The sequence below is a fragment of the Ambystoma mexicanum genome, chromosome 11 (genome assembly GCF_040938575.1).
Source record: "Ambystoma mexicanum isolate Mex_15411 chromosome 11, UKY_AmexF1_1, whole genome shotgun sequence".
Classification (NCBI taxonomy): domain Eukaryota; kingdom Metazoa; phylum Chordata; class Amphibia; order Caudata; family Ambystomatidae; genus Ambystoma; species Ambystoma mexicanum.
In genome coordinates this window covers 1,287,478,953-1,287,502,714 of record NC_090934.1, presented here as the reverse complement: position 1 = coordinate 1,287,502,714, position 23,762 = coordinate 1,287,478,953, and the positions used below count along the sequence as shown (strand labels likewise).

General features: G+C 45.0%; 1 protein-coding gene across 1 annotated transcript in view; it reads right to left on the bottom strand.

Moving 5' to 3' along the window:
- Nucleotides 1–23,762, bottom strand: part of ATP8B4 (ATPase phospholipid transporting 8B4 (putative)) — a 5,389,235-nt gene that overhangs the window by 2,517,281 nt on the left and 2,848,192 nt on the right. The window contains exon 14 of the mRNA XM_069624764.1: nt 9,939–10,104. Within this exon, the coding sequence (XP_069480865.1) occupies nt 9,939–10,104 (166 nt within the window). The remainder of the gene's footprint in view (nt 1–9,938; nt 10,105–23,762) is intronic.

The window sequence follows — 23,762 nt, the reverse complement described above, 5'->3', positions numbered from 1 at the left end:
CCATAGGAAGAGGCAATATTAACTACAGGTGAGACCCCGCCACTGGATTAGGAGATTGCTGGCTGCACAGACAAGTGGGGGCCACTGAGGAGGTACAGGCCCCAGCAAGTGCAGACAAGGCAGGGGAGGCCCCGGGCAGCAACAGGGTAGGGGGAGGACCCCAGGCTCCCCAGGGGCAGAAAACCCAGCAACAGAGGCCCAATTGGAGGAGCTCTGCAGCAAGAAGAGGAGGGAGTTACATTGGGGAGGAAAGACATTGTAAGCAGACCCCGGCCCAACATTCTGACCACGCTGGAGACCGCCTCTCCATCAATACATTCAGGGAAAGAGGAAGCGCCTGGACACAGGCCCAGAACAGGGGACCCCACCAAGGCAGAGACATCAGAAAGGAGAAGTGGAGTGACAAGACACCGGAAGGGCCCGGAGAGGCTTAGTCCCCGACAAAGGAAGCGAGACCACACGGAAAGTGAAGGGAAGAGGAGTGCCAAACACTTACAAAAAGGGGACCCCACCGAAACAAACGCCACGACATAGGGAACCAGGACCAGCCTTGAAGACTCTGGCCAAAGGAGGAGGTAGGCAGCGAGACCCTACTCCACACAAGGGGCTCCACTGGAACAAGAGAGCAGGAGCCTGGGTCAAAGCAGGGTACCAACCTATACCCACCTAGGAAACTCAGCCATGAAATCTAAAACCAAAGCTAGGACAAACAAAGGGGCACTGCCCCAGGGCGGCACTCCCGGAGCACTACCGACAATGTGGCCAGTCAGGAAAGCCAATGAAGCACACAGGAGCACACACGAGGGGGCAACAGGACGCAGCACACCAGAGGAGTCAGACCCATCGGTCCCAATGTCGCGCCAGGACTTCCATGGGGAAATGCTCTCCATACAGACAAATTTAGCGAAGACATTCCAGGACCAATTCCAGCTAATGCGGTCGGACCTTAACTTGGCCCTGGTGGAAATGAAACAGGAAACGGGGCAGCTGGGCGAGAGGACGGATGGCCTGGAGAAGGGGCTGCAGGAGGTCGACAGAGAAACAATGGCAAACAGTGAGGCTATAGAAAGGCTAGACATGGCAACGCGGAACCTGGAGCACCAGATGGAAGACATGGAAAATAGATCCCAGAGGTTATTCAGGACATCTTCACAGACCTCCTGGGGGATAGGAGCCAGAGTACAGTGAAACTGGATAGAGTCCACACACAGAGTGGGATGCCTTAATAAGAACCTGAATGCCAGACCAAGAGACGTACTAGCAGCATTTACAAGATATGGTCAAAAGGAAGCGGTCCTGAAAGTGGCAAGACAACAAGAACTGGTCAAACACAAGGACCAACGAATCGAGCTGTACCAGGATCTAGCTAACAGCACTCTAGTCAAGCGCTGCCAAATGGGCCCGATTCTCACTGTACTTAAAGAACGAGGGATCAGATATAAGTGGACCTTCCCCTTCAGACTTCTTTTTGAATGAGCATGTGCCCAGAAACGAATAGTCACACTGCAAGACGGGGCGGACATACAGCACCTAGACTTGGACCATGAGCAATGGGATGATAGACCTGAGTGATCACCGGGGGCAGAGAATAGACCAAGACCCAGACCATGGGAGTGGACCACGGATGGAGACAGGCGGAAAAGAAAAACCACACTATGCAGCAACCGCCATGCAAGGAGAGGGGCGAGAAGTCAAATACTGAGGAGGGGGTGGGGGAGCCAATGGGGGGAAACCCTGATCAAGTAAAATGAAAAAGGGGTGGTGGACACAAAAGGGGTAACAAGGGGAGAGGGGTGGAGGGGGTAAGCATCATGAAGTTAGTAAGGGCGAAGAGGCCCGGTAGGAGGGAAGGGAGGGGATGGAGAGAAGCGTGAATCCCTCCAGAGGGGGGGGGGATAGGCGATGGGGGAGGGGAGAGGGGCAAGCCGAGGATAAGGGGCAGACAAGAGCGTAGAGGCGAGAAGACTGGGGTGGGGAGGCAGACTGGAGAGGGGAACGAGGAGGGTCCAATGGGGAGGGGAAGATGGAGCGTGAAACAGGTGAAGCACGGAAGAAGGGGGGACCCCCGAAACATTAGCAGGCATAGGCGGCAAACAACGGCATATTCATTCAGGTGGCTGACTCATAATGTCAGGGGACTCAATTCCCCCCTTAAGAGGAAAAACTTACAGCAATTCACAAGGAAGGAGGGACCAGATATCCCGGGGCTACAAGAAACGCATCTCCTACACAAAAATAGATATTCCACACATCAGAAATGACCAAGACAGGGGGGGTGGCTCTGGCCATCAAAAATACAGTGGAATTCAGGGTAACGGAGGGCCTTCAGGATAAGGGGGCTAGGTAGATAATAGTCTAAGGGACACATCTGGATCCCCCTACACCATAGTTGTAATCTATGCTCCCAACTTAGGCCAAGAAACATTCCTGAGGCGATTCCTGGGAATGCTGGAAGATAACGCTAGGGGCCAAAAGATTATGATGGGAGAGCTCAACATAGCTTGGGATAGGGGACGGGATAGGTCAGGGGGAAAGTCAGAGGAGGGGGAGTAGTGGCTTCGGCAGAACTAAGAGAGGATGGAACGGGCGGGTCTGCGAGATGTGTGGAGGGAATTAAAGGGCGACAAAGAGGGCTACACGTTTCTCTCGAGCATACATGGAACGCAATCGAGAACAGATTATATATGGGTGTTGGCAGCTTTGCTAGTGCAGGTCAGGGAAGTAAAAGCGGGCTCTCTTGGAATAGCAGATCATAAAACCGTTTCCATACAAATGGGTTTGGGTGCAAAAAGAGGGGGGTGTGGGGATGGAAATATCCAAGGACCCTCCAATGGGACCCAGTAATTAGGGGGGAAATGGAAGGGAAAATAAAAGAATTCTTCAAGACCAGTAAGAGGGGGGACACAAGGGAGTATACCAGATGGGTTGCATTTAAAGCCACTCTGAAGGGGAGTTGACAGCGGCAAAAACCCAGAGGGAAAGGCAGCTAAAGGCACTGGAGGCACAGATGGAGGTGGAGGCAGAGGCGACAAGGAAGTCGGCGGGGGAGACCCCCACCAGGTCCTCCATGAGGGAGTATAGGCGGCCGATAGGTGAACTAGAGATCCTTCGAACAAAGAGGGCGGAAGGGGCACTACTCTTTGTCAGACAAAAATTCTACGCCAGAGCGAATAAGGCAGACGCACTCTTGGCGCGCCTCCTGACGGGAGAGGGGGCTAAAAATGCAATTATGGCATTGAAAACAGAAACCGGGGAGCACATTACATGAACCGAGGATATCCAAGAAAGCTTAGCAAAATTCTATGAGACACTCTTCACATCGCAGAACTCCCAGGCCCATATACAAGCAGACTTTCTCAGGAATGTAGGGATGCATAAAATTGACAGGGTCGCCCAAGACATCCTAGGCTGTGAAAACAGGGAGGATGAAGTGAGGAGGGTTATCGGGAGCTTACCACCGAGCAAGGCACCGGGCCCGGACTGCTACACAGCGACCTTTTATAAAACGTTTGCACCCATACTTACACCCGCAATTGACACACCTCTTCAACACATTTAAAACCACAGGCAGCATAACTCCATCCATGCAAGAGGCTAAAATGACCCTAATTCTCAAACCCAATAAAGATCCCATGGAACAAACATCTTATAGGCCCATCCCGCTAATCAATGTGGATGCGAAAATGTACACTAAGATTTTGGCAAATAGACTGGAGGGGCATCTCCCGGAAATGATCCACCCGGACCAGGCGGGATTTATAAGAAGGTAGACAGACAGCAGACAATATAAGGAGGGTGGCACACTTACTGGAAAAAGCACAGAAAAAGGGCACTGTCGCAGTACTTTTATCTCTCGACGCTGAAAAAGCATTTGACCGGGTGGAGTGGTCATTTCTGTTTCGGGTCATGGAAAAAATGGGCCTGGGAGGAGAATTTCTCAAAATGGTGCCCAACTACCAGGCACCATCGACGTGTGTGGCGGTAAACTGAGCCATGTTACGTCCATTTAGACTGGGCAGAGGAACGAAACAGGGATGCCCTCATTCCCCATTGCTCTACGCAATCTACCTGGAACCCCTCCTACAGGCAATACGCGAGGCAGATAAGATACAGGACATTCCATTCGGGGGACAGCAGCATAAGGTGGCAGCCTTCGCTGACGACATGTTGCTCACACTGACCAAACCCTTAGAATCCATCAAGGCAAGCAGGGCCCTGCTAGAGATGTTTGGGGAGGCATCAGGCCTATGAATTAACATTGGCAAATCTAAGCTGATGAACCTCACTCTGGGGATGGGGGACCGCAACATACTGAGAACAGCAACACCGTTTGTATGGAGCCCAGGGGGGATCAGGACCTGGGAGTGAAGATCACCCCAGCTCTTTCAGGTTGGTACGCAGCCTACTACCTTCCCCTACTGAAGGGAATAAAGCAGAACTTCCATAAATGGAGAAACCTCCGGATCTCTTGGATAGGGAGGTTGGCAGCAGTGAAAATGGTCACGTTGTCACGGATGCTATACTTATTCCAGGCAATCCCACAGTCGGTACCGGCAACCGTCTTCAGGGGCCTGTGGACTCTAAACAATGAATTCATCTGGGAGGGCAGGAATGCGAGGGTCAACAGACACCTACTCACAGCCCCTAGGAGGGAGGGAGGGCTGGCTATCCCCAACTTTCAGCAGTACTACGAGGCCACACAACAAAGGGTGATCAGGGCGTGGCTTCAGGAGGGAGAGCGAAAACAGTGGGCCTCATTACAAGTATGGCGGTAAGGCAACAACAGTGCCGGTAGCGCTACCGGCACCATTGCTACTGTACCGCCATACTACGAATTCTGCTTGTGGGTGCCTTTGCAGCCACCAGGTCTGACCTGGTGGCCGTACCGGCACCGGCGAGTAGAACAGGACTGTAGCACCGGTACCGGTGCTACCACCTTCCCCATTCCCATTCAGCCCTATGGAGCCGAATGGGGAGTCCCTTATTACCGGCAACCACGAATGGGCAATTACCGGGTCCCCCAAACTCGTCATGACCCGGTAATTGCCCATTTGTGGCTGCCGGAAATAAATGGATACCGGCATCAGCCGTGCCTGTACTACAGGCACGGCTACCGCCAGCCTCGTAATGAGGCCCAGTGGGTCAAGATGGATAGGGCAGTGACACAACACGAACTGAAAGAAGTGCTGTGGCTACCGTAGCAGCACAGACCGAAACATATGTACGAGAGCACCATCACGAAACTGGTGGCTGATAATTGGGATAAGTTAGTGGAAACCAGAGGGATAACAACCTTCCTGTCCCCCCCTCACACCTATCTTCAATAATGGAGATGTTAAGTCTGGGACAGAAAGGGGGGCTTTTAAGCAGTGGCGAGAAGGAGGATGCAGGAAACTGCGGGATATGTTCCGGAGGGAGGAGATCCTCATTCATGGAGTGTAAAAGTGAATTTACAGTGGGAGAATGGGCGAGACTTAGATATGCCCAACTAAGACACTGCGTGCTGAACCAAGCAATCAAAGAGGCAGCCAACAGAAAGGTAATGCCATTTGAAAAGTTCTTGCTATCAAATGACGGGGCTAAGGGCCAGATCTCTAACTTGTAGAAGATACTGGACAATGCCACTCCTAGACAACACTGGCCATACATGCACAGATGGGATCAGATACTGGGGAGAGACATAGAAAGGGAGGAATGGGGGAAATCGTGGGGAAAGATTCCCAAGCTAGCAAGAGCGTCTCAACTGCAAAAAGCATGGTACAAAATACTTTTTGGCTGGCATTATACGCCTTCCCGCCTACACAGGATATACCCGGGAGTGTCAGAGGGGGTGCGGGAACGAGGGCACGGCTGAACATAGCTAATAGAGATGCCCGGAAATTGAGACTTTTTGGAGGGCAGTACAGCTAGCACAGGACCAGGCCGACGGGCCAGGGGGAAGCAGACCTCTGGAACAGATATTGTTGGGCCTCAAGTGGGGGGAGGTGGTGGGAGAACCCAAAACCCGAGAAAAAGTAAGAGTGGTATTAAAATTGGCGATAATTACTATAATTGTACAGAGATGGAAGAGCTCGAATATACCCACAGTACAGGATTGGCTGTGCAACGTTTGGGAATTAGTAGCTCTGGAATGGTCGACGTATGCCATGAATGGTTATGTCCATAACTTCGCAAAAGACTGGGGAGAGACTCTGGCCTTTCTCAAATATGACTTTCGAGCGGTATGGTGCCCCCAGCGTCTCAGACTCTTAGACTTGCAGTAAACAATTCTGAACCACATATAACGAAGTGGACTAGGGAAAGACATAAATTTGCCTCTCTGGGGAGGAGGGAAGGAAGGCGGGGGATAGTTTGTGGAAATGTTCAACATGTTGTAAATTCAATAAAAAGAAGTTAAAAAAAAAGAAATACCGTAAACGGTTGGTCCCCTGACTTACGTGCCTTTTTAACACCTTTGGAGGTATAGTGACTTGTTCTATAACAGAGGCAAAATTATATAACTAAATCCTTTAAATGTTCTTGTTGTTGATTAGCTAGCTCTTGAGGAATTAATTCAAAGTTATCTACTTCTTCTGGTACCAAACGTGATAGTATTGTTGCATTAGTGGCAGACGGGTTTTCCTTCCACTCTTTTAAGAGATTTACATGATGTGCAGCGCCTTGCATATACACATAATCATGTTCATTGTGTTAGGACCAGTGGGGCCCAGGGGACAGGGATGGTATCTTTTTACCGGGCATCTATCATTCAAAACCCTCTGCCTTGTCCACAAGGCTTTCTGGGGCCTGGGTCCAAAATACCTTCAGCTATTCCTCCGCAAATACCTCCCCTCTCAAACTCTTCACTCCTCTACCTCCAACTCCCTCAGGGTCAGTCGTTTATCAAAGAAACGAGCTGGGGGTAGATCTCCGTCTTCGGCTGGGGCCTCCCTCTGGAACAGTGCCCTGCCACTCTAAAACTTGAGGAGAACCATCTTTCTTCCTACACTTATCAGACCTACCCTGTCTGCTGCCTTAAACGTAGCACTTGCAAATTGCTGGCTGCACTACCACTGTTTGTTGCCTTTATTATTTATTTATTGTTATTTATCTGTTTCTCCTCTGCTTCGCACTTTCCACTTCTCCCCCCTTCCATGCACTTTTCCCCTCACACTTGCGCGTTCTCAATGTCACTGGGCCTAGTAAGATCGCTGTTTTATTCTCCTCTGTTCCCCTCCCTTGCCTTGTCACGCTCTGAAACACTTGTGTACGAGCGCGATAGAAATAAAATATCAATGCCTGCCCCCTGGACTCCCAGCAACAATTGCAAACTGTTTGGCTATTTACCCATTTTTTGTTAAAAGTATGCTCTACAATGCAACATTTTAACCTATTATTTAAACAAAAATTCACAGGGGGAAACCCCCCCGAACCTCCCCTTAATGCCCCTCCACTTAAAAAAGATTCACCAGCCGCCACTGGCCCTCAGACTGTGTTGGGAACGGGATGGGGGAACCGAGGGACTATGGTGGGAGCACAATGGGCGGGAACCATGGGATAGTGATGGGAGCAGAGTGGGGAGAGCCCTGGGTGTGTGATGGGGTGGGGAGAGACCAGCGACTGGGTAGGAGTGGGATGAGGGAGCCCAGCGACTTTGATGGGAGCAGGTGATGGCGCGCAATATATACTGTCCATTTGGCATTTCTGGGGGGTCCCGACCTGCCCAAATTTTGCTCAGGGGGGCCCTGGCCAAAAAAGTTTGAAGACCACTGATGTAGATGGATCTTTTGTTTCCTGTCAGGTTGTGCTACCTTATATGTACAGGTTTCTGTTTGTTCCAATATTTCATATGGCCCATGAAACTTAGGGACAAGTTTCTTTTCCGTGATAGGCAAGATTGCCAATACTTTTTGTCCCACGGAAAACGATCTTAAGTTGACCTTTTTGTTATAGATGTACTTTTGTTGGATTTGGACCTTTTCCATATGAGCATTAACTACATTTCTAACAAGTCTCATATGCTCTCTTCTCTTTCTTCCCAAGTCTCCTGGAGCATGTCCAGGACATCTTTAGGTTTTCTACCATAAAGTAGTTCAAAAGGATATAATCCAGTGGATGCCTGAGGGGTTTAGGATAATTTTGAGTATTTTGTTGAATCTTTCTACCAGTCTGTCTGTTTGGGGATGGTAAACTGAAGTTCGTATGGTGGTGTTACGCTCACCTGGTCTCTGCAGAGGCGTTGGGGCACTGTTGCAGCACTCCCTGAACTTGAATCACCCCCTTCAGGCCTCTCCCTCAGCAGAAAAGTTGTGAGCGTCGGTGCGTGGTGATACTGCTCCTGTGAATTATGGAATATAAGCTCTCCATCCTGCTACTTCTGTCAGGGGCGCGTCAAATGGGATCTAGTTCCTTCATTGATCCCTGATAAGGATTAGTCCAGTCCAGCTGCAACTATGCTTTTCCTTATGGTTGGTAAGTCTTTCTTGAGCTCTTGTGATGCTGTTTGTTCTGTTTAATGTCTTTATATGTTGCTCCTATTTATGCCTGCAATAATGTCTCTCGTTTGTTTTCTTCCCTTAGATGGAAATGCGGCCTCAATGCAGCTGTGAGACATGGCCGGATGGAAGATGGATGCTACCATAATGTTCGACAGCAGGTAAGTGATGGTTCAAGGAAAAGCGCAAAGTATGGCGAAGCGCAACCTTAAACTCACCGTTTTTTCGATGTCTAACCTTGTCTTGTGTTTTTCCTTGCAGGCGCTGCTGTCAACGATGGAGCGTGTCGTGCTGCGGTGCCAAGATGAAGATTTCAGCCTTCCGGAAAGTGTAAAGATGAATACTTGGTTTGCCGAAGAGATGTACAGGTAAGAACAGCTTCCCCCAGTTGGTAAGTATGGTTGCAGGAAGCAGGATGTCCAGGAAGCAGGATCTTCAAAGGTAAGTCTAACCTCAGGAGACGGTGAGCGTTACACTGCTTGCAAGTGCAGAATACTGCGAAGCGTCTGTCTTGAGGATCGGGGCAGCTTATATAGCTGAGAACGTGGGCACGCCCATTAGGGCCGGCTTACAAGCCACAACCTGCCACTCCTAGAGAGTGAGCACGTGCGAAGGTAATCCATTAGCAGCCACACCCAAGAATACACTTGGGGCTGCTTAATGGATGGAATGTTCAAGGTTAATGCATCCTGCTTAATGGATGGAATGTTCAAGGTTAATGCATCTGAAGTGCTATGTCCATAATAAAAGCTTGTTGGTGTTAAATGGATGTTCTTGTTTACTTTTGTTCATGAGCCTGGTACCAAAGGCGCCAGGACAGTGTCCACCCAGGTCTCCTATGCATGCGACCCCTGCATGCCTGTGCCCCTGACTTCATGACCATGACAGGTGGTAATATGGAGCAGGTCCCTGACTGCACCCATGAGCTGGCTCATGAAATTGGATCCTTGAACTTTCAGGATTTTCTTAGGAAAGCCAAACCCTGGAAAAATATGGTAGGAGATGTTTTTGAATCTGCTTGGTGGTGTTGTTCCACATAGGGAATGCCTTCGGGATAGAAGGTTGTGTAGTCAACAATCACAAGAACATATTTGTTACCCAGTCTAGACGTTTCTAAAGGTCCAATGATGTCCATCCCAATTCTTGAGAAAGGGACTTCTATTATTGGTAAAGGATTTAGAGGGGCTGGCAATGGGATGTTAGTACTGGTTTTCTGACATATTTCACATGTCTGAATAAAGGCTTTTATATCAGCATGCCTCTACAGAGGATATGGACGACCACATCATCGGTAACTAAACAGCTGTTGCTCACTCATCTCTAGATGGGATCACACACGAGACACTTACCAAGACAATGGCATCTTCCGAAATATAATCAATAATTGTTTAAGAAGAGATTATCATGATTGACATCAGCTACTTTCAATTGAAAAGATTTCATAATGCTAAACGGCCATAGTACCTGATTTGTTCTCCTCCGACATGACAGTGTGACAGAGAGAAAGCAGCCTAAAGAATTCATGTGCAGGTTTATCAGCAAGCTTAATGGTTTCAATCAGACTGTGGTCATAAAACGTGAACTTTTCATCAGCGAGTGGGTTGAACGAGAAATCCACTGGTGGTGTTTTCTGATAAAAGGGGGAAAAACATAGATTTAGAAATAAAAATCACAGATTCTTTGCATGAGTTTGAAATGACAAAACTGCAATCCTTTCCGCAAAATGCATTTCTCAGGTGATTCTGTGAATCCAATAACGGTAAGGGTGACATGTCTGATTGAACCATGTTACTATAATATACAAACACTAAATATATATGTGAGATGTTTCCTCCAAACAAGCATGCAAATATTTACAAATTGTGACCAGTAAACACTTGCAATAACATTGCTTTATTTGACACAATTGTCGCAGATCAATTTATTTATTATAAATGAAAGTTCCATCACTAGAGACTGCAATCCCCCTTTTGAAACTATTTTTCAGAAAAAATATTAAACCAGGAAAGATTCATCTGCCCACAGAAGAATTAGATAATTTCATGAATACTGGAAAAAAACACATTTCTGGGTGATTGATTCCCACTAAGAAGCTTTGTCTATTTTTTAAAGTTAGTTAATTTCTCAATCTTGCTCCCAAAGTTCATGTTTGCTCATCGACTCCAAGCGGCCTATTCTGGTTTTACCTGCATAATCAGTGGGAGGAGCATGACAGATAGAACGTCCACTCGGGGCATCATTCCAGAGATTCTGATTCATCTACACAAACAGCAGAGACATATCAAGTGGCCACTGCACACAGATTTAACAGGAACACTGGAACTTCCTGGATGTCCATGCCTTTCACTGCAGTGTACATTGAATCTGCGGTGATGCACAGTCAGATCTGAAATGATGAATGCCTTGATAACTTGGCAGCCATTGTTTCTCTTTTGATACCAATGGATTGTGTCTGCTTTTTCCTAATGTAGGAAATGCAGACACAATCTACTGGAATAGTGGTGGTAGTCAGCAATAAGAATATCCCTTATTAGAAGGGGGAAATTTTAAAGGCACGGAAAGCCTTTTATTATATATATTTTCTGCACACCTGCAAATTTACAAACTCCTACAGCATCTTGAACCTGCTCTGGAATGCAACTTCAAAACACGATTCTTGTAAAATCTATTTACTTAAACACAAGTAAAACATTTTTTTAAAATATATATTTTCTGCCTGCAGCATCCCATTCAAAATGAGGATAGGTGTTCATTGTGATTCCCTTTCTAATATCGCAGACAGAATAGCCACCTATAGCATACCCACCTGGACACTCCTTCCAGTTATACTCTCCATCTCCGTACATAGCAGGATGGATCATTTAGTCTTGGCACACTACTGTAAACTGCACTGGAACCAAGATCTTCCTGGATTTTCCTGCTTTTCTCTCCAACGTGTGGTGAGTCTGGAGGGATTTCTGACATGCATACCTGCGTATGATATGCCTGCTTATAGTTGCAATGGCAGCCACAAAGATAAATATGGCAGAAGCCATTGCTGCACTGATTCCAACATATTGCTGGTTGAACCTAAAAAAACAAGGTTGTCCTATAGGTCTTATACTGGCAATAAGAGAGTTGTATTCACAAACAACGGTGAAGATCTGGCTAGATAATCAAGGCCACTATTCCAAATCTATATCTACTGCCCGAGGAATAAAACAAGGGTGTCCATTGGGGGCAACGTTGTTTAATTTTTATATTTCCGAAGTAGGGAAAGTGTTTGATGAAGTAAGATGCATACCACCCACATTGAACGGGACTAAAATCAGTTGGCTCTTGTATGCAGATGATATTTTGTTATTAGATCTGACACCCATAGGCTTGCAACAGAAACTAACAGCATTGAAAGCCTATACTGAAAAGATGGGCTTAGAAGTGAACACAGCGAAATCGGAGATCTTGATCCTAGAAAATCTAAAAGGCGCATCCCTTAGAAAACGAAAATGTTCCTGGAGGCTAGGAAGGGACCAACTCAAAAAACAGAAGAGCTGCAGCTACTTAGGAGTTCATATCAACTCAAGTCTATGTGATGAACCAATGGTACTCAAAACACTAAGTAAATGCAAGCAACTAACAGCACAAGTGATGGTGGTACATAGCAAATATGGGAAATTCTCATACAGGCCAGTGATCAATTTTGATCAAAGTAAAGTAGTTCCAGCATTAATATTCGGAGCGGAAAGTATGTTCGGATGCTCACTTGAAATATGGTCGCGGTGTGAGAGCATGTTCTGGAAAAAGATCCTGCGTATTCCAGTAAGTTATCCAACAGCATGCGCCTTATATGAAGTAGGTGTAGTGACGTTGAACGCAAGAATCACATGGAACATGCTATAACTGTATAACAAGACAATCAAACCATCAGTACCCCAATTCGAGTTACTGGCGGAACGAGAGTCATCCCCGAGCCAGACGATACTTCAACAATGGAGAGCAAATTGCAGAGAGATCCTGCAGGAACTGGGGGCAGATGTTAGGGCGCTGATAACCAATCCGAACACTGTAAAAAATAAACTTTTGGAACATGATTGGATCAGGACATTAGAGAAAAGAAGCCACCATAAATGTATGGTAAACAGCCCTGTAGAAGCAAAGGGTGGTAACCAGATTCTCCAATATATGGAAATGTTTCCGTGCAAAATTCTAAGAAGATAAAATCTGAGATTCAGATTGAATTTGTACAAAACAAGAGAAGTTAACAGCTATAAAAGGGTAATGACGGATCAAGAAGTGAAATGTCGCTTTTGTTGCAAGGACAAAGAAACATTGAAGCATTTGGTATTATGCTGTGCAGAGCTGAAAGATTTAAGATCTAAATATTTGTCCCAAGAAAGAAACCTGGTGGCAACACACAGTGGAGAAGACTGGTGGTCACGCTTGCACTGTAGTTCACACAAAAAGCTGTCACTGGCACTTGCACTTTTTTTGCAGCAGTTGGAAAGTCTGATGATTAAAAAAGACAAAGAAACCCAGGAACAATTGGCAGGAGGCCCAAGAGAATGAGATGGCTCTTTTGGAATCATAACAAATGACTTGGTCCCTGATCTGAAGAAAATAGTGGGATATGAAGGATAATCAAGGAGCTGTGAGAAGTTTTGAAACTAATGATTAGGCGACCACGGATCTGGGAGTAGTTTAGTAGCTAATGATTATGATTGTAGTAAAGAATTATGTTTTGAAATGTTTTTCAAAAGTTTGTAAAAAAGTAAATGAAAATTAAAAAAAAAAAAACATATTGCTACTGCTTTTTCCTGATGCCAGAACATGGGGTTCAAAACACTGATTCCTGTGTATCGGCAGGAGGAGTTCCTACTTGGTGTAGGAAAGTAGTCCAGAACTCTAATGCAGGAAAAGTTACTTCGCTCTAGCACATTTGTTCGGGTGGATGCACACAAATAATTAAGTATTTTTATTTTTTTTATTTTTTTTTATTAAGCGTGTAGAGTAAATAAATACAAACTTTTGCTTATTTCGCTCACTTACAAGGCCAAACCATATCTTGAAATCTTCCTTATATTTCTTATGGCAATTCCTCTCATACTTGCCACCTTTTTAATTGTTTATTCAAGTCCTCTTTGGTTTGGCCTGAATATAGGCATATATCAGAGGTTATGCTTTTTCCTTCGTCATAAGATCCTTTACTATTTCACTGTGAGATTCTTGTTTATTTTCCAATTTGGCCAACATCGTTTGAAGAAAAATTCCAAGCGCTCTCGTGGTTTTCTGATTTGGGTTATCATACAAGGATTCCCACCATAAATCGGAATCCAGCCCACACGTCGGCGTTACTGCTGGATGTAAATATAAATCTCTTGCTGATTTTAGTTCAGGGCAAAACATTATTAAGTGTTTTAAAGATTCCACTTCCTGCTCACAAAGCCGGCATATGTTATCACTTACTGTGCCGTATTTTATCAAATTTGTTTTTGTTCTTAGGATATTTAATCTAAATCGTAAAATTAGATCCCGATGAATTGGGTTACCACTCTTTTTCAGATAACTAGGTAGAGTTTTTGGAGTTGATCTAAGATTATTTGAGAGAGTATGAGATTTGGAATTGGCGAGAGCAGTTTCTGTTTTATCCCAGTCAGCACACAGTAACGCAGTCTTCACCCTTTTTGGGTTATTGCATAATGTGTCCTCAGACATATTTAAGTTCTGTAAAAGATCTTTACATTTTTCTTTCCAGCTAGACAGTGGCCAGAATTGTGCTTTACTGTTTTCGTCCTTTAAGATTTCATATTGTGGTGGACAATCTTTAATTAGTGTCTTTCTAAATGTTAATAGGGCTTTCCATATGATTGTGGCCTGCAGGGAGTGCAGGCCCAATTCATGTCGTATTATGCTCATTGGGACGCATTGAGGTAATCTCATTAGTCTTCTCCAAAATGTAGCTTCAACCTTGCTCCAAAATTCTGATGGTATTCTGAGTGCTGTATCTCCAGCATAAGCAACAGACGGAATAACTTTTGTATTATAAAAGTCAACTGTTGGTTGGATCGAAAACTTTCCGAATTTTTGTTTCAGTATAAGTGCTTGTGCCATTAGTTGACTCATTTTACGCATTATATGCTCTATCCACGGTTGGTCATTCCAGTCTGCACTTATCATTGCTCCCAGATATTTTGGACTCGTTGTTATTGGAATAACTTTGTTCCCGACATACCATTTAAAAGACATTTTCTCTCTGGCTCTTGATGTTTTCATTATTAGAATTTCAGATTTTTCGGGATTTATTTCTTGATTATTTTCTTTGACATATGTTTCTAAGGCCTCCAGTTTTTTCTGCAAACCGATTGGGGTTTTATCCAGGATGATCAAATCATCTGCGTACAACAGGTGGCCTACTGCTATGGTGCCTATTTTAGGCGAACAGCCTCTTGGTGTGACAAGCCGGTCCCCTATCTCCAGGATGTAAAAGTTGTAAAGGATCGCTGCCATCGGGCACCCTTGCTTCAGGCCTCTTGTTGTCGGGATCGGTTTGGTTAGGTTACCTTTTTGATTTAACCTTACTTGGATGTATGTGTCAGTATGCATGGCTTTAATAGCGTCCACGAGATCTTCAGGACATCCTCTTTGCTTTAGCTTTTTCCACAGGATTTGTCTATCCACTTTATCAAATGCGGCGGCCATATCTATGCACGCCAGGAAAAGTTTCTGTTTTTCGCAGATGGTTTTAGCCTTTAATAGGTTGAGTATGAGCAAATTTAGCCCACAGTCGACTTTTTCAACAAACCCTGTCTGTCGATGATCGTAATTTCTTGAGTATGTAATCCATTCCTTTAATCTCTTTAAGAGGATAACTGCAAATATTTTGCCTATTACGTCCAACAGAGATATTGGACGATCATTCTCAGGCTTACATCTATCTCCCTTTTTGTGAATGGGAATAATAATCGCTTTGGTCCATGATTCCGGTATTTGTTTGGTTTGGATGATTCGTTTAAACAATACGTAGCACATGTCAGCCCACACTTCAGGTGATTTTTTTAATATGCCGTTTGTTAGGCCATCGGGCCCAGGTGCCCGCGAGCTGCTTGCCTTATTGATTAGTGTAATGATTTCCCACTTCTCGAATGAAATGTTCCAAGGAGTCTTATCCATGGTTATTTGCATTTGGACCTCTTCTTGCATCTCTTGGCTATACGCTTTTTGGAAATATTGGATCCATTTTCCTTCGTGAATCGGGTTTAACTGTTCTGTTCCTTGTAATACGCTTGTTTGATTCATTAGAGCCCACATGAATTTAGCGTTTTTATTAACAGTAACTGACAGCATCTCTTCAGAGTCTCTTTGAAACAGTAAAGCCCTATGAGATTTAGCCCAATTACGGTAGGCTTTTTTTAACGTTGCCCTTTCTTCACGTGCCCCCTCGGTGTTCAATTTGTTTAGAGCTCTTAGCTTTGTTGCTAGGTTTGATTTTCTTTCAGCCAATTCAGAGTTATATTTATGTAATCGAGGAATTTTTGGCTGTATCTTGTAGCCTGATTTTACTCTGAAGGTGGAAAGACATGTTTCGTATTCGACTCCCATGTTTGTCGTTAGTTTCCATCGTTCTATGGTTTTTTTGAGCTTCGATGTCATTTTTGGTGCTATTCGTAATCTATTAAGGCCGTTGTTCGTTTCGACCTTATGAGGCCAATTTTTTTGGTAAGTTGATGCACTTTCCTGTGGCTTGATTGTAGGTACACACGTCAGGAGAAGTATTTTGTGGTCGCTTTTGCTTGTTGGGATTATATTCAGCGAATAGATAGTTTTGAACGTTTCCCTATCCACAAAAAAGTAGTCAAGGGTTGCGTTTTGATTGTATGACGCCCATGTGACTGATCCTTGTCGGTCGCCGTTCACATTTCCGTTTACCTGCAAAAGGTCTCGACTGTTCATTTCCGCTAACCATCTTTTTGTACGCGTAGCTCTCTGTTGTGAAACTCCTCTTTGTTCGGCATGAGGCTTCTTTATACAGTCTATATTGAGATCACCACAAATGATTAGTGTGGGTTTCTCAAATTCAGCTCTCAGCTCGTCAATGTGTTGGAGCACAGTTCCAAGGAACTTCTCTCCATCCTTAGCATCCTTAGCTTTGGAATTCCAGTAATTAAGTATTAAAACACAGGAGTTCATTCCAGATGTATTTAAACAGTCCGTGCTAAAGTGCATGTTTACAGTGGCGTAGCCAGTTTAAACATTTTAAAAATGATCCAATTTCCAAGCCATAAATTGTATTATGAATACACACACATCATTGCTACAAAGTGTCAACATGAAACATATTGAAAGACCTACACAGCTTCCCTAAATAAGTCGTCCTTTGGACACTCAAAGCCGGACATTCCAGTAAAACATGTTTACTTGTTTTCACTTTCTCTCAAAGGCTACAGAACCGCCAAGCAGAATCGTCCAGCTGAATTATCCGCCTCTTCAGTAGCACTTCCTTGAATTGCAACAAGTTCCATTTTAGTTTAAAGAGCAGATTATGAGATTATTTGTTAGAAAACTGAAATAGAACGTGTGATATCGTCGCTCTTCTCTTATGTTCCTTCGAAAGATGTTTCAACAACAGATATTCATGAAATCGCTCCACAGTCTGAATCCAGTCTTTGTCAAAGAGGGTATTTTAACCTTATCTGGATTCTCCAGCAGCGTTGCCCTATCCAATGCAAGATCCCTCAAGATCCTATCACAATCATTAGCAAGTTGTGTCAATACGTCTCGATCCTTGCCCAGGGACATAGTCACTAACAGTTGAACCACCAAAACTTCATACAGTGAATTACGACTTGGGTTTATCAATTTACTAAACAGAGAGATTTATTTCCAATACACACGGGCTCTAACTGAAATTAAATCCAATTCAGAGCGGATCGCTGCCATTGGTACAATGTTTGGGACTTTCAGGCATCACCTCCATACCATGGCCTCAATCGTGTTGAGGCGCCCAATAGTTGTCTCACTTTCCGACCATACACCAATTTAGGAATGATCTTATCCTCATAGAATTGTGTAGCCGCTTTTATTGAAAATCTGCTGTACCGTCGATCCAGGTTGACAAGTTGTATGGACAAAGCTACGGCTTTCAGTTTTAGACCTTCCCATATATTTCTACATGATGGCTCAACAGATATGTGAAATCCCAAGTATATCATGTTATCTGAACACCCAAACCTAGGCTCTCCCAATGACCGGACCCGTTTTCTACGTTCCCTCCCTCTAGCAAACTGTAGAATTTTGGTCTTTGAAGGGTTGATCTTTAGACCATTCAAGGCTGCATAATCCATCTAATACTAGGAAATCGGCATTTGAGATCCAAGGGACTTTATGCCCACACTACATTTGGTTATACGAAGGCAAACCTGGCTAGGTGATCCCCAATATCTGAGACTTATAGATTGAAGAGGCAGGGGGGCATCCCACCCCCCACCTCAAACCATTAGATACCTCTATTCTACGTGAGACTTTGCCCTCTTTGTTCAGTCTGACTTCAATGGCAGCATTAGTATGCAGGCCAATCAGTAGCTTGAGGAGCCCCCAAGGCAGTCCCCAGTCTAATGATTTGTCCCACGGCCTATTTTGGTCCACACTATCAAAGGCATTAGATAGGTCTCTAGAAGCCGTAAAAATCTTCCCCTCAGGTTTTCTCCATGCTTGTTCTTGGAATACATGCATAACCATACCATTCAGAGATGTAGAATGTCCTTTTCTGAAATCCGTTTGCTGGTTACTTAACCGATGCGTGGACACTACCCATTGTTCCATATGGCAAAGAACTAATGAGCAAAATAACTTACAGTCAGCATCGATCAATGATACTGGTCGATAGTTTTTTGGTACATTTTTAGAGCCACGTTTATAAATTGGAACTATACTAGCTAATTCCAGTGAGGGCGAAGAGACACCGACATTCATAATGCCTGTGAAAACATATAGTCAGAATCTTCCCCCAAACACATGGGCCAACTTTAAAGTAACAATGTGTCAGGCCATTGGAGCCCAGAGCTCTCAAGTTACCATATGACTTATTAATAGCTCCCAACTCTATCGGCAGTCTCCACTCGTGATTTAAAGAGGATTTTTAAAAAACAGACTCTCCCACCACAGCCCCTGTTGTATTACCATACAGATCACCAAGGAAATGTTGCCCATTGCGGCTCAGATACCGCTTTCAACTGGATTAGTGAAAGCCCGGCATCGAGTGAATTTACCATCTGTCAAAAGACCCTAGAGTCCTTCTTAATTAAGACGCCCAGAATTGATTCGGCATCCTTCTGTAGAAGACTAGCCTGACGGCTTTTAAAGTCATTTTTATATTTCTGTTTTATTTTTTTGATTTTTACTGCCTTAGTCCCCAAATCAGGCGTATCGCCTTTCTCATCAGAATGTTTTCCATGGCCTCATCACATACGTGCTTAAAACTTAACCTGGTTTTATAAGTGTGCCTTGATCTCTTATATAACACATCCCATTGAAACTTATTCAGCATCCCCTCAAACTCATGGGTGCTAAAGACCTCAATTTTCCAAGACAGATCAGTACACCTCAGAACATTCGGTAATTATGATATGATATGATACTCATTTAAGCATTGGATGTTATTCCCCGACCACCCTATTCTGTTTCCTCTTACATTTGTTCTCAGGTTACTGGGATCACCTGTTAGCCTAGTTTATTTTTTACGTGAAAATCTGCTATTAACATATTGTGATCGCTCAACCCCATATCTACAATTTGAAAGTTCACACATTTTCTCAACAAACCTTGGTCAGTAAAGATGTAGTCAAGGGTAGACTTGCTCACAACCCTGAGCCATTTGGCAGTATCTGTTGCATCTCCTATATGTATGTCATTTAAAGCAGTCCCAATGCTCACAACATAAAATTCCACTCCCTGCCTGCCCAAATAAGATCCCACGGGTCTTGCTCGCTTGTAACCAGTTAGCATTCAGGTCTCCGGCCAGCACTCTGGGCCTCATTACACGGATGGCGTTAGGGATCTACCGGTACCGGTAAAATACCGGTACCGGTAAATCCCTACCGCCTTACTACGAGGTCCCTTTGCGGGTTGGGGGATTTAACGCCTGCTTTTAGCAGGCGTTAAAATCCAACCCGCTAAGGGACCTCGGAGCTAATTACGGCACCACAAAATTGCGGTGTCGTAATTAGCGCCTTCCCCATTCCCATAGAGCCCTATGGGGCAGAAATGGGAATGGGGAAGGGCAATGGCGGAACGGGGATTTACCGCCCCTCCAACCTTGGAATGGGGCGGTAAATCCCCTTTCCGCCAAGGCGGTGCCGGTATTTTACCGGCATGAGCCATGGCACTAATAGCGCCATGGCTCACCGCCTTCCGTGTAATGAGGCCCTATGTTCCCTAATACTGCCCCCAGCCTACCAGTTCTCAATATAATGCGAAATTTGGGACAGCAAAACATCCAAAACAGCCACCCTCAAATGCCAATATATATTGATCAATAAAAGATTACATTCAAGATCTTAGTTACACGCAGCAACGGCCATAACACCAAAAGGGAGTCTTGAAATGTGCAACGCAGTAAGACCCAGAGAGGATTGAATTGCAATAATCAAGCCCCCAGAGGGGCAACCCCCACTGCCCCCCACATCCCCAACTAGGCTTGACAAAAAACCTGGAACCCATCAAGGACAGGAGTATTTGTTAGCCAGGTCTCCTGTCACATAATACATTCAGCTTTCTTTAGAAATAATACCAACTGCTCGTTTGATTGCTGGTGGGAGTTTCCCCTAGTGTTCTATGATATGAGTTTTAAATATCCACCGGCCTATCGACCATACACAACTTCTTCCCCCCCCCATCCTCCTGCGTTGGCGGATTAACCACATATTCATCATGCAACATTCAGGCCTTTCTGAAACCACCGGTCAAAAAGCATCCTTGATCCAAAATGCAAAATACAACTATCAACCGTGTGACAATCTAAAAGCTCGACTCTGTCAATGTCAAACGAAGACAGCAGGCTCAGAGATGGGATTTCAGAAAATATTGTCAAAACATTCCCACGATTCAGACAGATGGCAGACTTAGCGCTCAAAACGCTCTTCAACCGGAGCTTGTAAACCCCCCTCAATCTCACGAGCACCCCCCTAGAGGCCCCACCCTCAGCACGGGAGTGTGCTTGCTTCTGTTTTTCATGTGTGGAAGCCCTGCTGCAATCCGTGTTCCTTGGGCTTTTTAAAATACTGCTGATTCATGGAATTATTTGCGGGTAAAAGGGTGATTTGTGTGCCATCCTGCGCGCAAATCCCTGTTTGACGAATGGGGATTTGCGGGCAGAATGGCACGCAAATCTCTATTTTACACACAAATAATTCCATGAATCAATATGTACAATGACTACTGGGATCATGTCTATCAATTGGGTGGCCCAATTCAATAGGCCTATCCCTTTCATATAGATCCATAGCGCATTGTTGTATGTTCATACTCGCAGAGGGAGCACCTTGCCTCTCGGGCTCATACATTTGTTTAGGCACGTACATTTTTTGCAAGAGTCTTTCGACACCACTACCAATTGTTGGGAGCATTGCAGAGTTAACGATCCTGTGCTCACCTCCACATAAGGGTGTAAATAATATCTCCCGGTGTCTGCTCTCCCCTGCTCCTTATGTACCTTGGGTGAAGTAAACATTGCACGTTCTTAACCCAGAATAACCTACTGATAACCTCACTCCCTAGTGATGTTATCAAAATTCATTCCCTGGGGCGCAGAGTTAGGAGTATGGCCACTTAAAGCAATACCAGCCTGCTCCAAACTCCTTGCCTGTGTTAACACATTATATCTTGTGTAGTCATTCCGCGGATCTGTTTACAACAGTCAATAAAGGGGCATTACTCACAAGATGAAGATATACTCGCCCGATCTGGGTATGTTCCTAAATATGACTGGACGCAAAAGTCAACTCTCTGCACCCTAGGTCTCAGAAGGAGGCTGGACCCAAGAGGAACCTGGTGCAATCCAAAGATGCCATTGGAGTCCAAGCAAGGGGCATCATAACATGTTGACACTGCTTTCATTTTTGTGCTTAGTTCACTGATACCTATTTTTGTTTGTACCCCGATTTCCACTGAAATACGGGGTACACCCCCAGGCACACTTAGAGCTCCCACAGATTCTAACCTTTCCATATGGGTCAGCCCCACCATACCAACATTTAACCCATTCTGGATAGAGGCTTCCTGCGTCTGAGGTATTCCAACATCAACTTATTCAATTGCCTCTAAGAGCGTTGCAGCACCCCTAAACCCTGACTTCTTTACACATTTCCCCTCCCCAAATATTCAACAATAAAGACATTACACATGAATGATCTTGATGAGGTAGGTTGCTTTTTCTGCAGTTTATATATATATATACATATATATATATATATTTTAGTTAGGACATGGCTCCATCACATTTGTTACGCCACCCCCACCCGCGCCCTGAAGCACCCCATCGGCACACAGATAATTTCCTTGGTCATCAAAGTAAATAAGATTATAATTTTCACCTTTGTTAATATTCTGTGCCTGAGTTAGCAGGGGGAGAAAGTGAGACCTTAGGCGAAGCCGATACCACTTCTATGATTTCAAAGCTATCATTGAAGTAGGGCCTTCGCTCTATTGTATCATACGTGTAATCTCTCAATAATCCCATCCTGTTTTCAACTACCGGCCTTAAAGACCAGACGATCTGGGCCCCCATGTCTTCAACCTTAACCTTCATATCAGCCAAGATCAATGTATGTGCTTTCACTTCTGCCCAGATATTATCATAGAGAGTTACAAATGAGCTGAGCACCATGTTAAGGGCAGAAACCGTGGGGTGTGTTAACCGTATTCACTCGTCAACTTCTCTTAAAGTGGGGTGCACTGCAGACCTGTTTGACTCGTCGAGCGATGTTAGTGAGGGCACAGACGGTGGGTTTCAATGTAATCCTCTGATCTCGGCCGTTAAGTTATTCTATATTAAATTTGTTAGCTCTGTAGGGGAACCTATAAAGGAAGCATCACAGGTCTGCTGTATTACAATGTTCATGTTCAGAGCTCTTGTGTTGGGGTGTAAGTATCTCCCTGTTAGATGCAGGGCTAATCGGCGAGCATGATTAGGACTGCTCTCGTTACCGACTCCCTCCATTAAAAAGGAAAAATGCATGCTCAATCATGCTTACGTCATTAACATCCATTGAGCAGACCGGGCCACCATTCTTTGTGTGGGGGATCCCACCCACTTTATCCGTGATCACAGAGTCCTTCAAATTTGAGACAGTTTTAATAGGAGCATCAACTCAGGAAGTAGTGCTCGACCCACTTATTTTTAAGAAAACATATGTAATCCTGTGATCTGCTCCTGGTGTTTTCAACATTACACAACATGATGCTGGGTTGATCTGGTTGGCCAATCCCTAGCCACTCGTCAGCCTCTCCCCTCAGGTAGAGTTACCTGGTATCGACAAAGAGGTAATAGGCACATTTCCCAACTGATGCCCCCTCCAGTAACCTCACACACTTCTTGCTCGACATCCCCAAGATTCAGTCTTAGGGTGGAAACAAGCTTATCTTCTTGTAAGGAAATCTTGTTCATAGTCTCATGAGCTACCAAATTCTTGGTTACTGACTGCGAGGTCTCGTTATCCTCGCATTCGCCCACCCGGCCGGACTGACCGGTTTGGCTTCTGAAGCTCTTGCGTTTCATTTAAAATGTCTCCTCAGGGATCCCTGTAGCAGATCAAAGGCAACTGCCCACAGTCTCTGCCACAAAGTCTCACCAAAAAGCTCCTTGTAGCAGATCAAGGGCAATTGGCCACAGTTTCTGCTATCCGGTCTTCCATTCATGTAGCAGGACCTAATCGAAGTGCAGTTCACACTGTCCGCAACTGCGCACAATCAAGGCAGACCCAGCAACTCAAGTTGATGTGTTAATAAGTAATAAGCACTTACTGCCGCAAACAGAGATATTATTACCACAGAACTCTTCCCACAAACTGTTGACTGCAACACTTGATGCCACACTTTGCAGTACAGTGCCTTTAATGAGGAGCCGACTAAACTGAGAAGATGAAGCTTTCCAGGAGAGCTTATTCCCAGTCATTCACATCATGTGCAGACTGCTAAAACTCTGCTGAACTCAGCACCGCTTTGCTGTATGCCAGGGTTTTTGAAGGTAGGCTCAACATCCCGTTCACACATCCCGTTCACACATCCAACGTAGTAACAAAGTTGCAAAGAACAGGATAG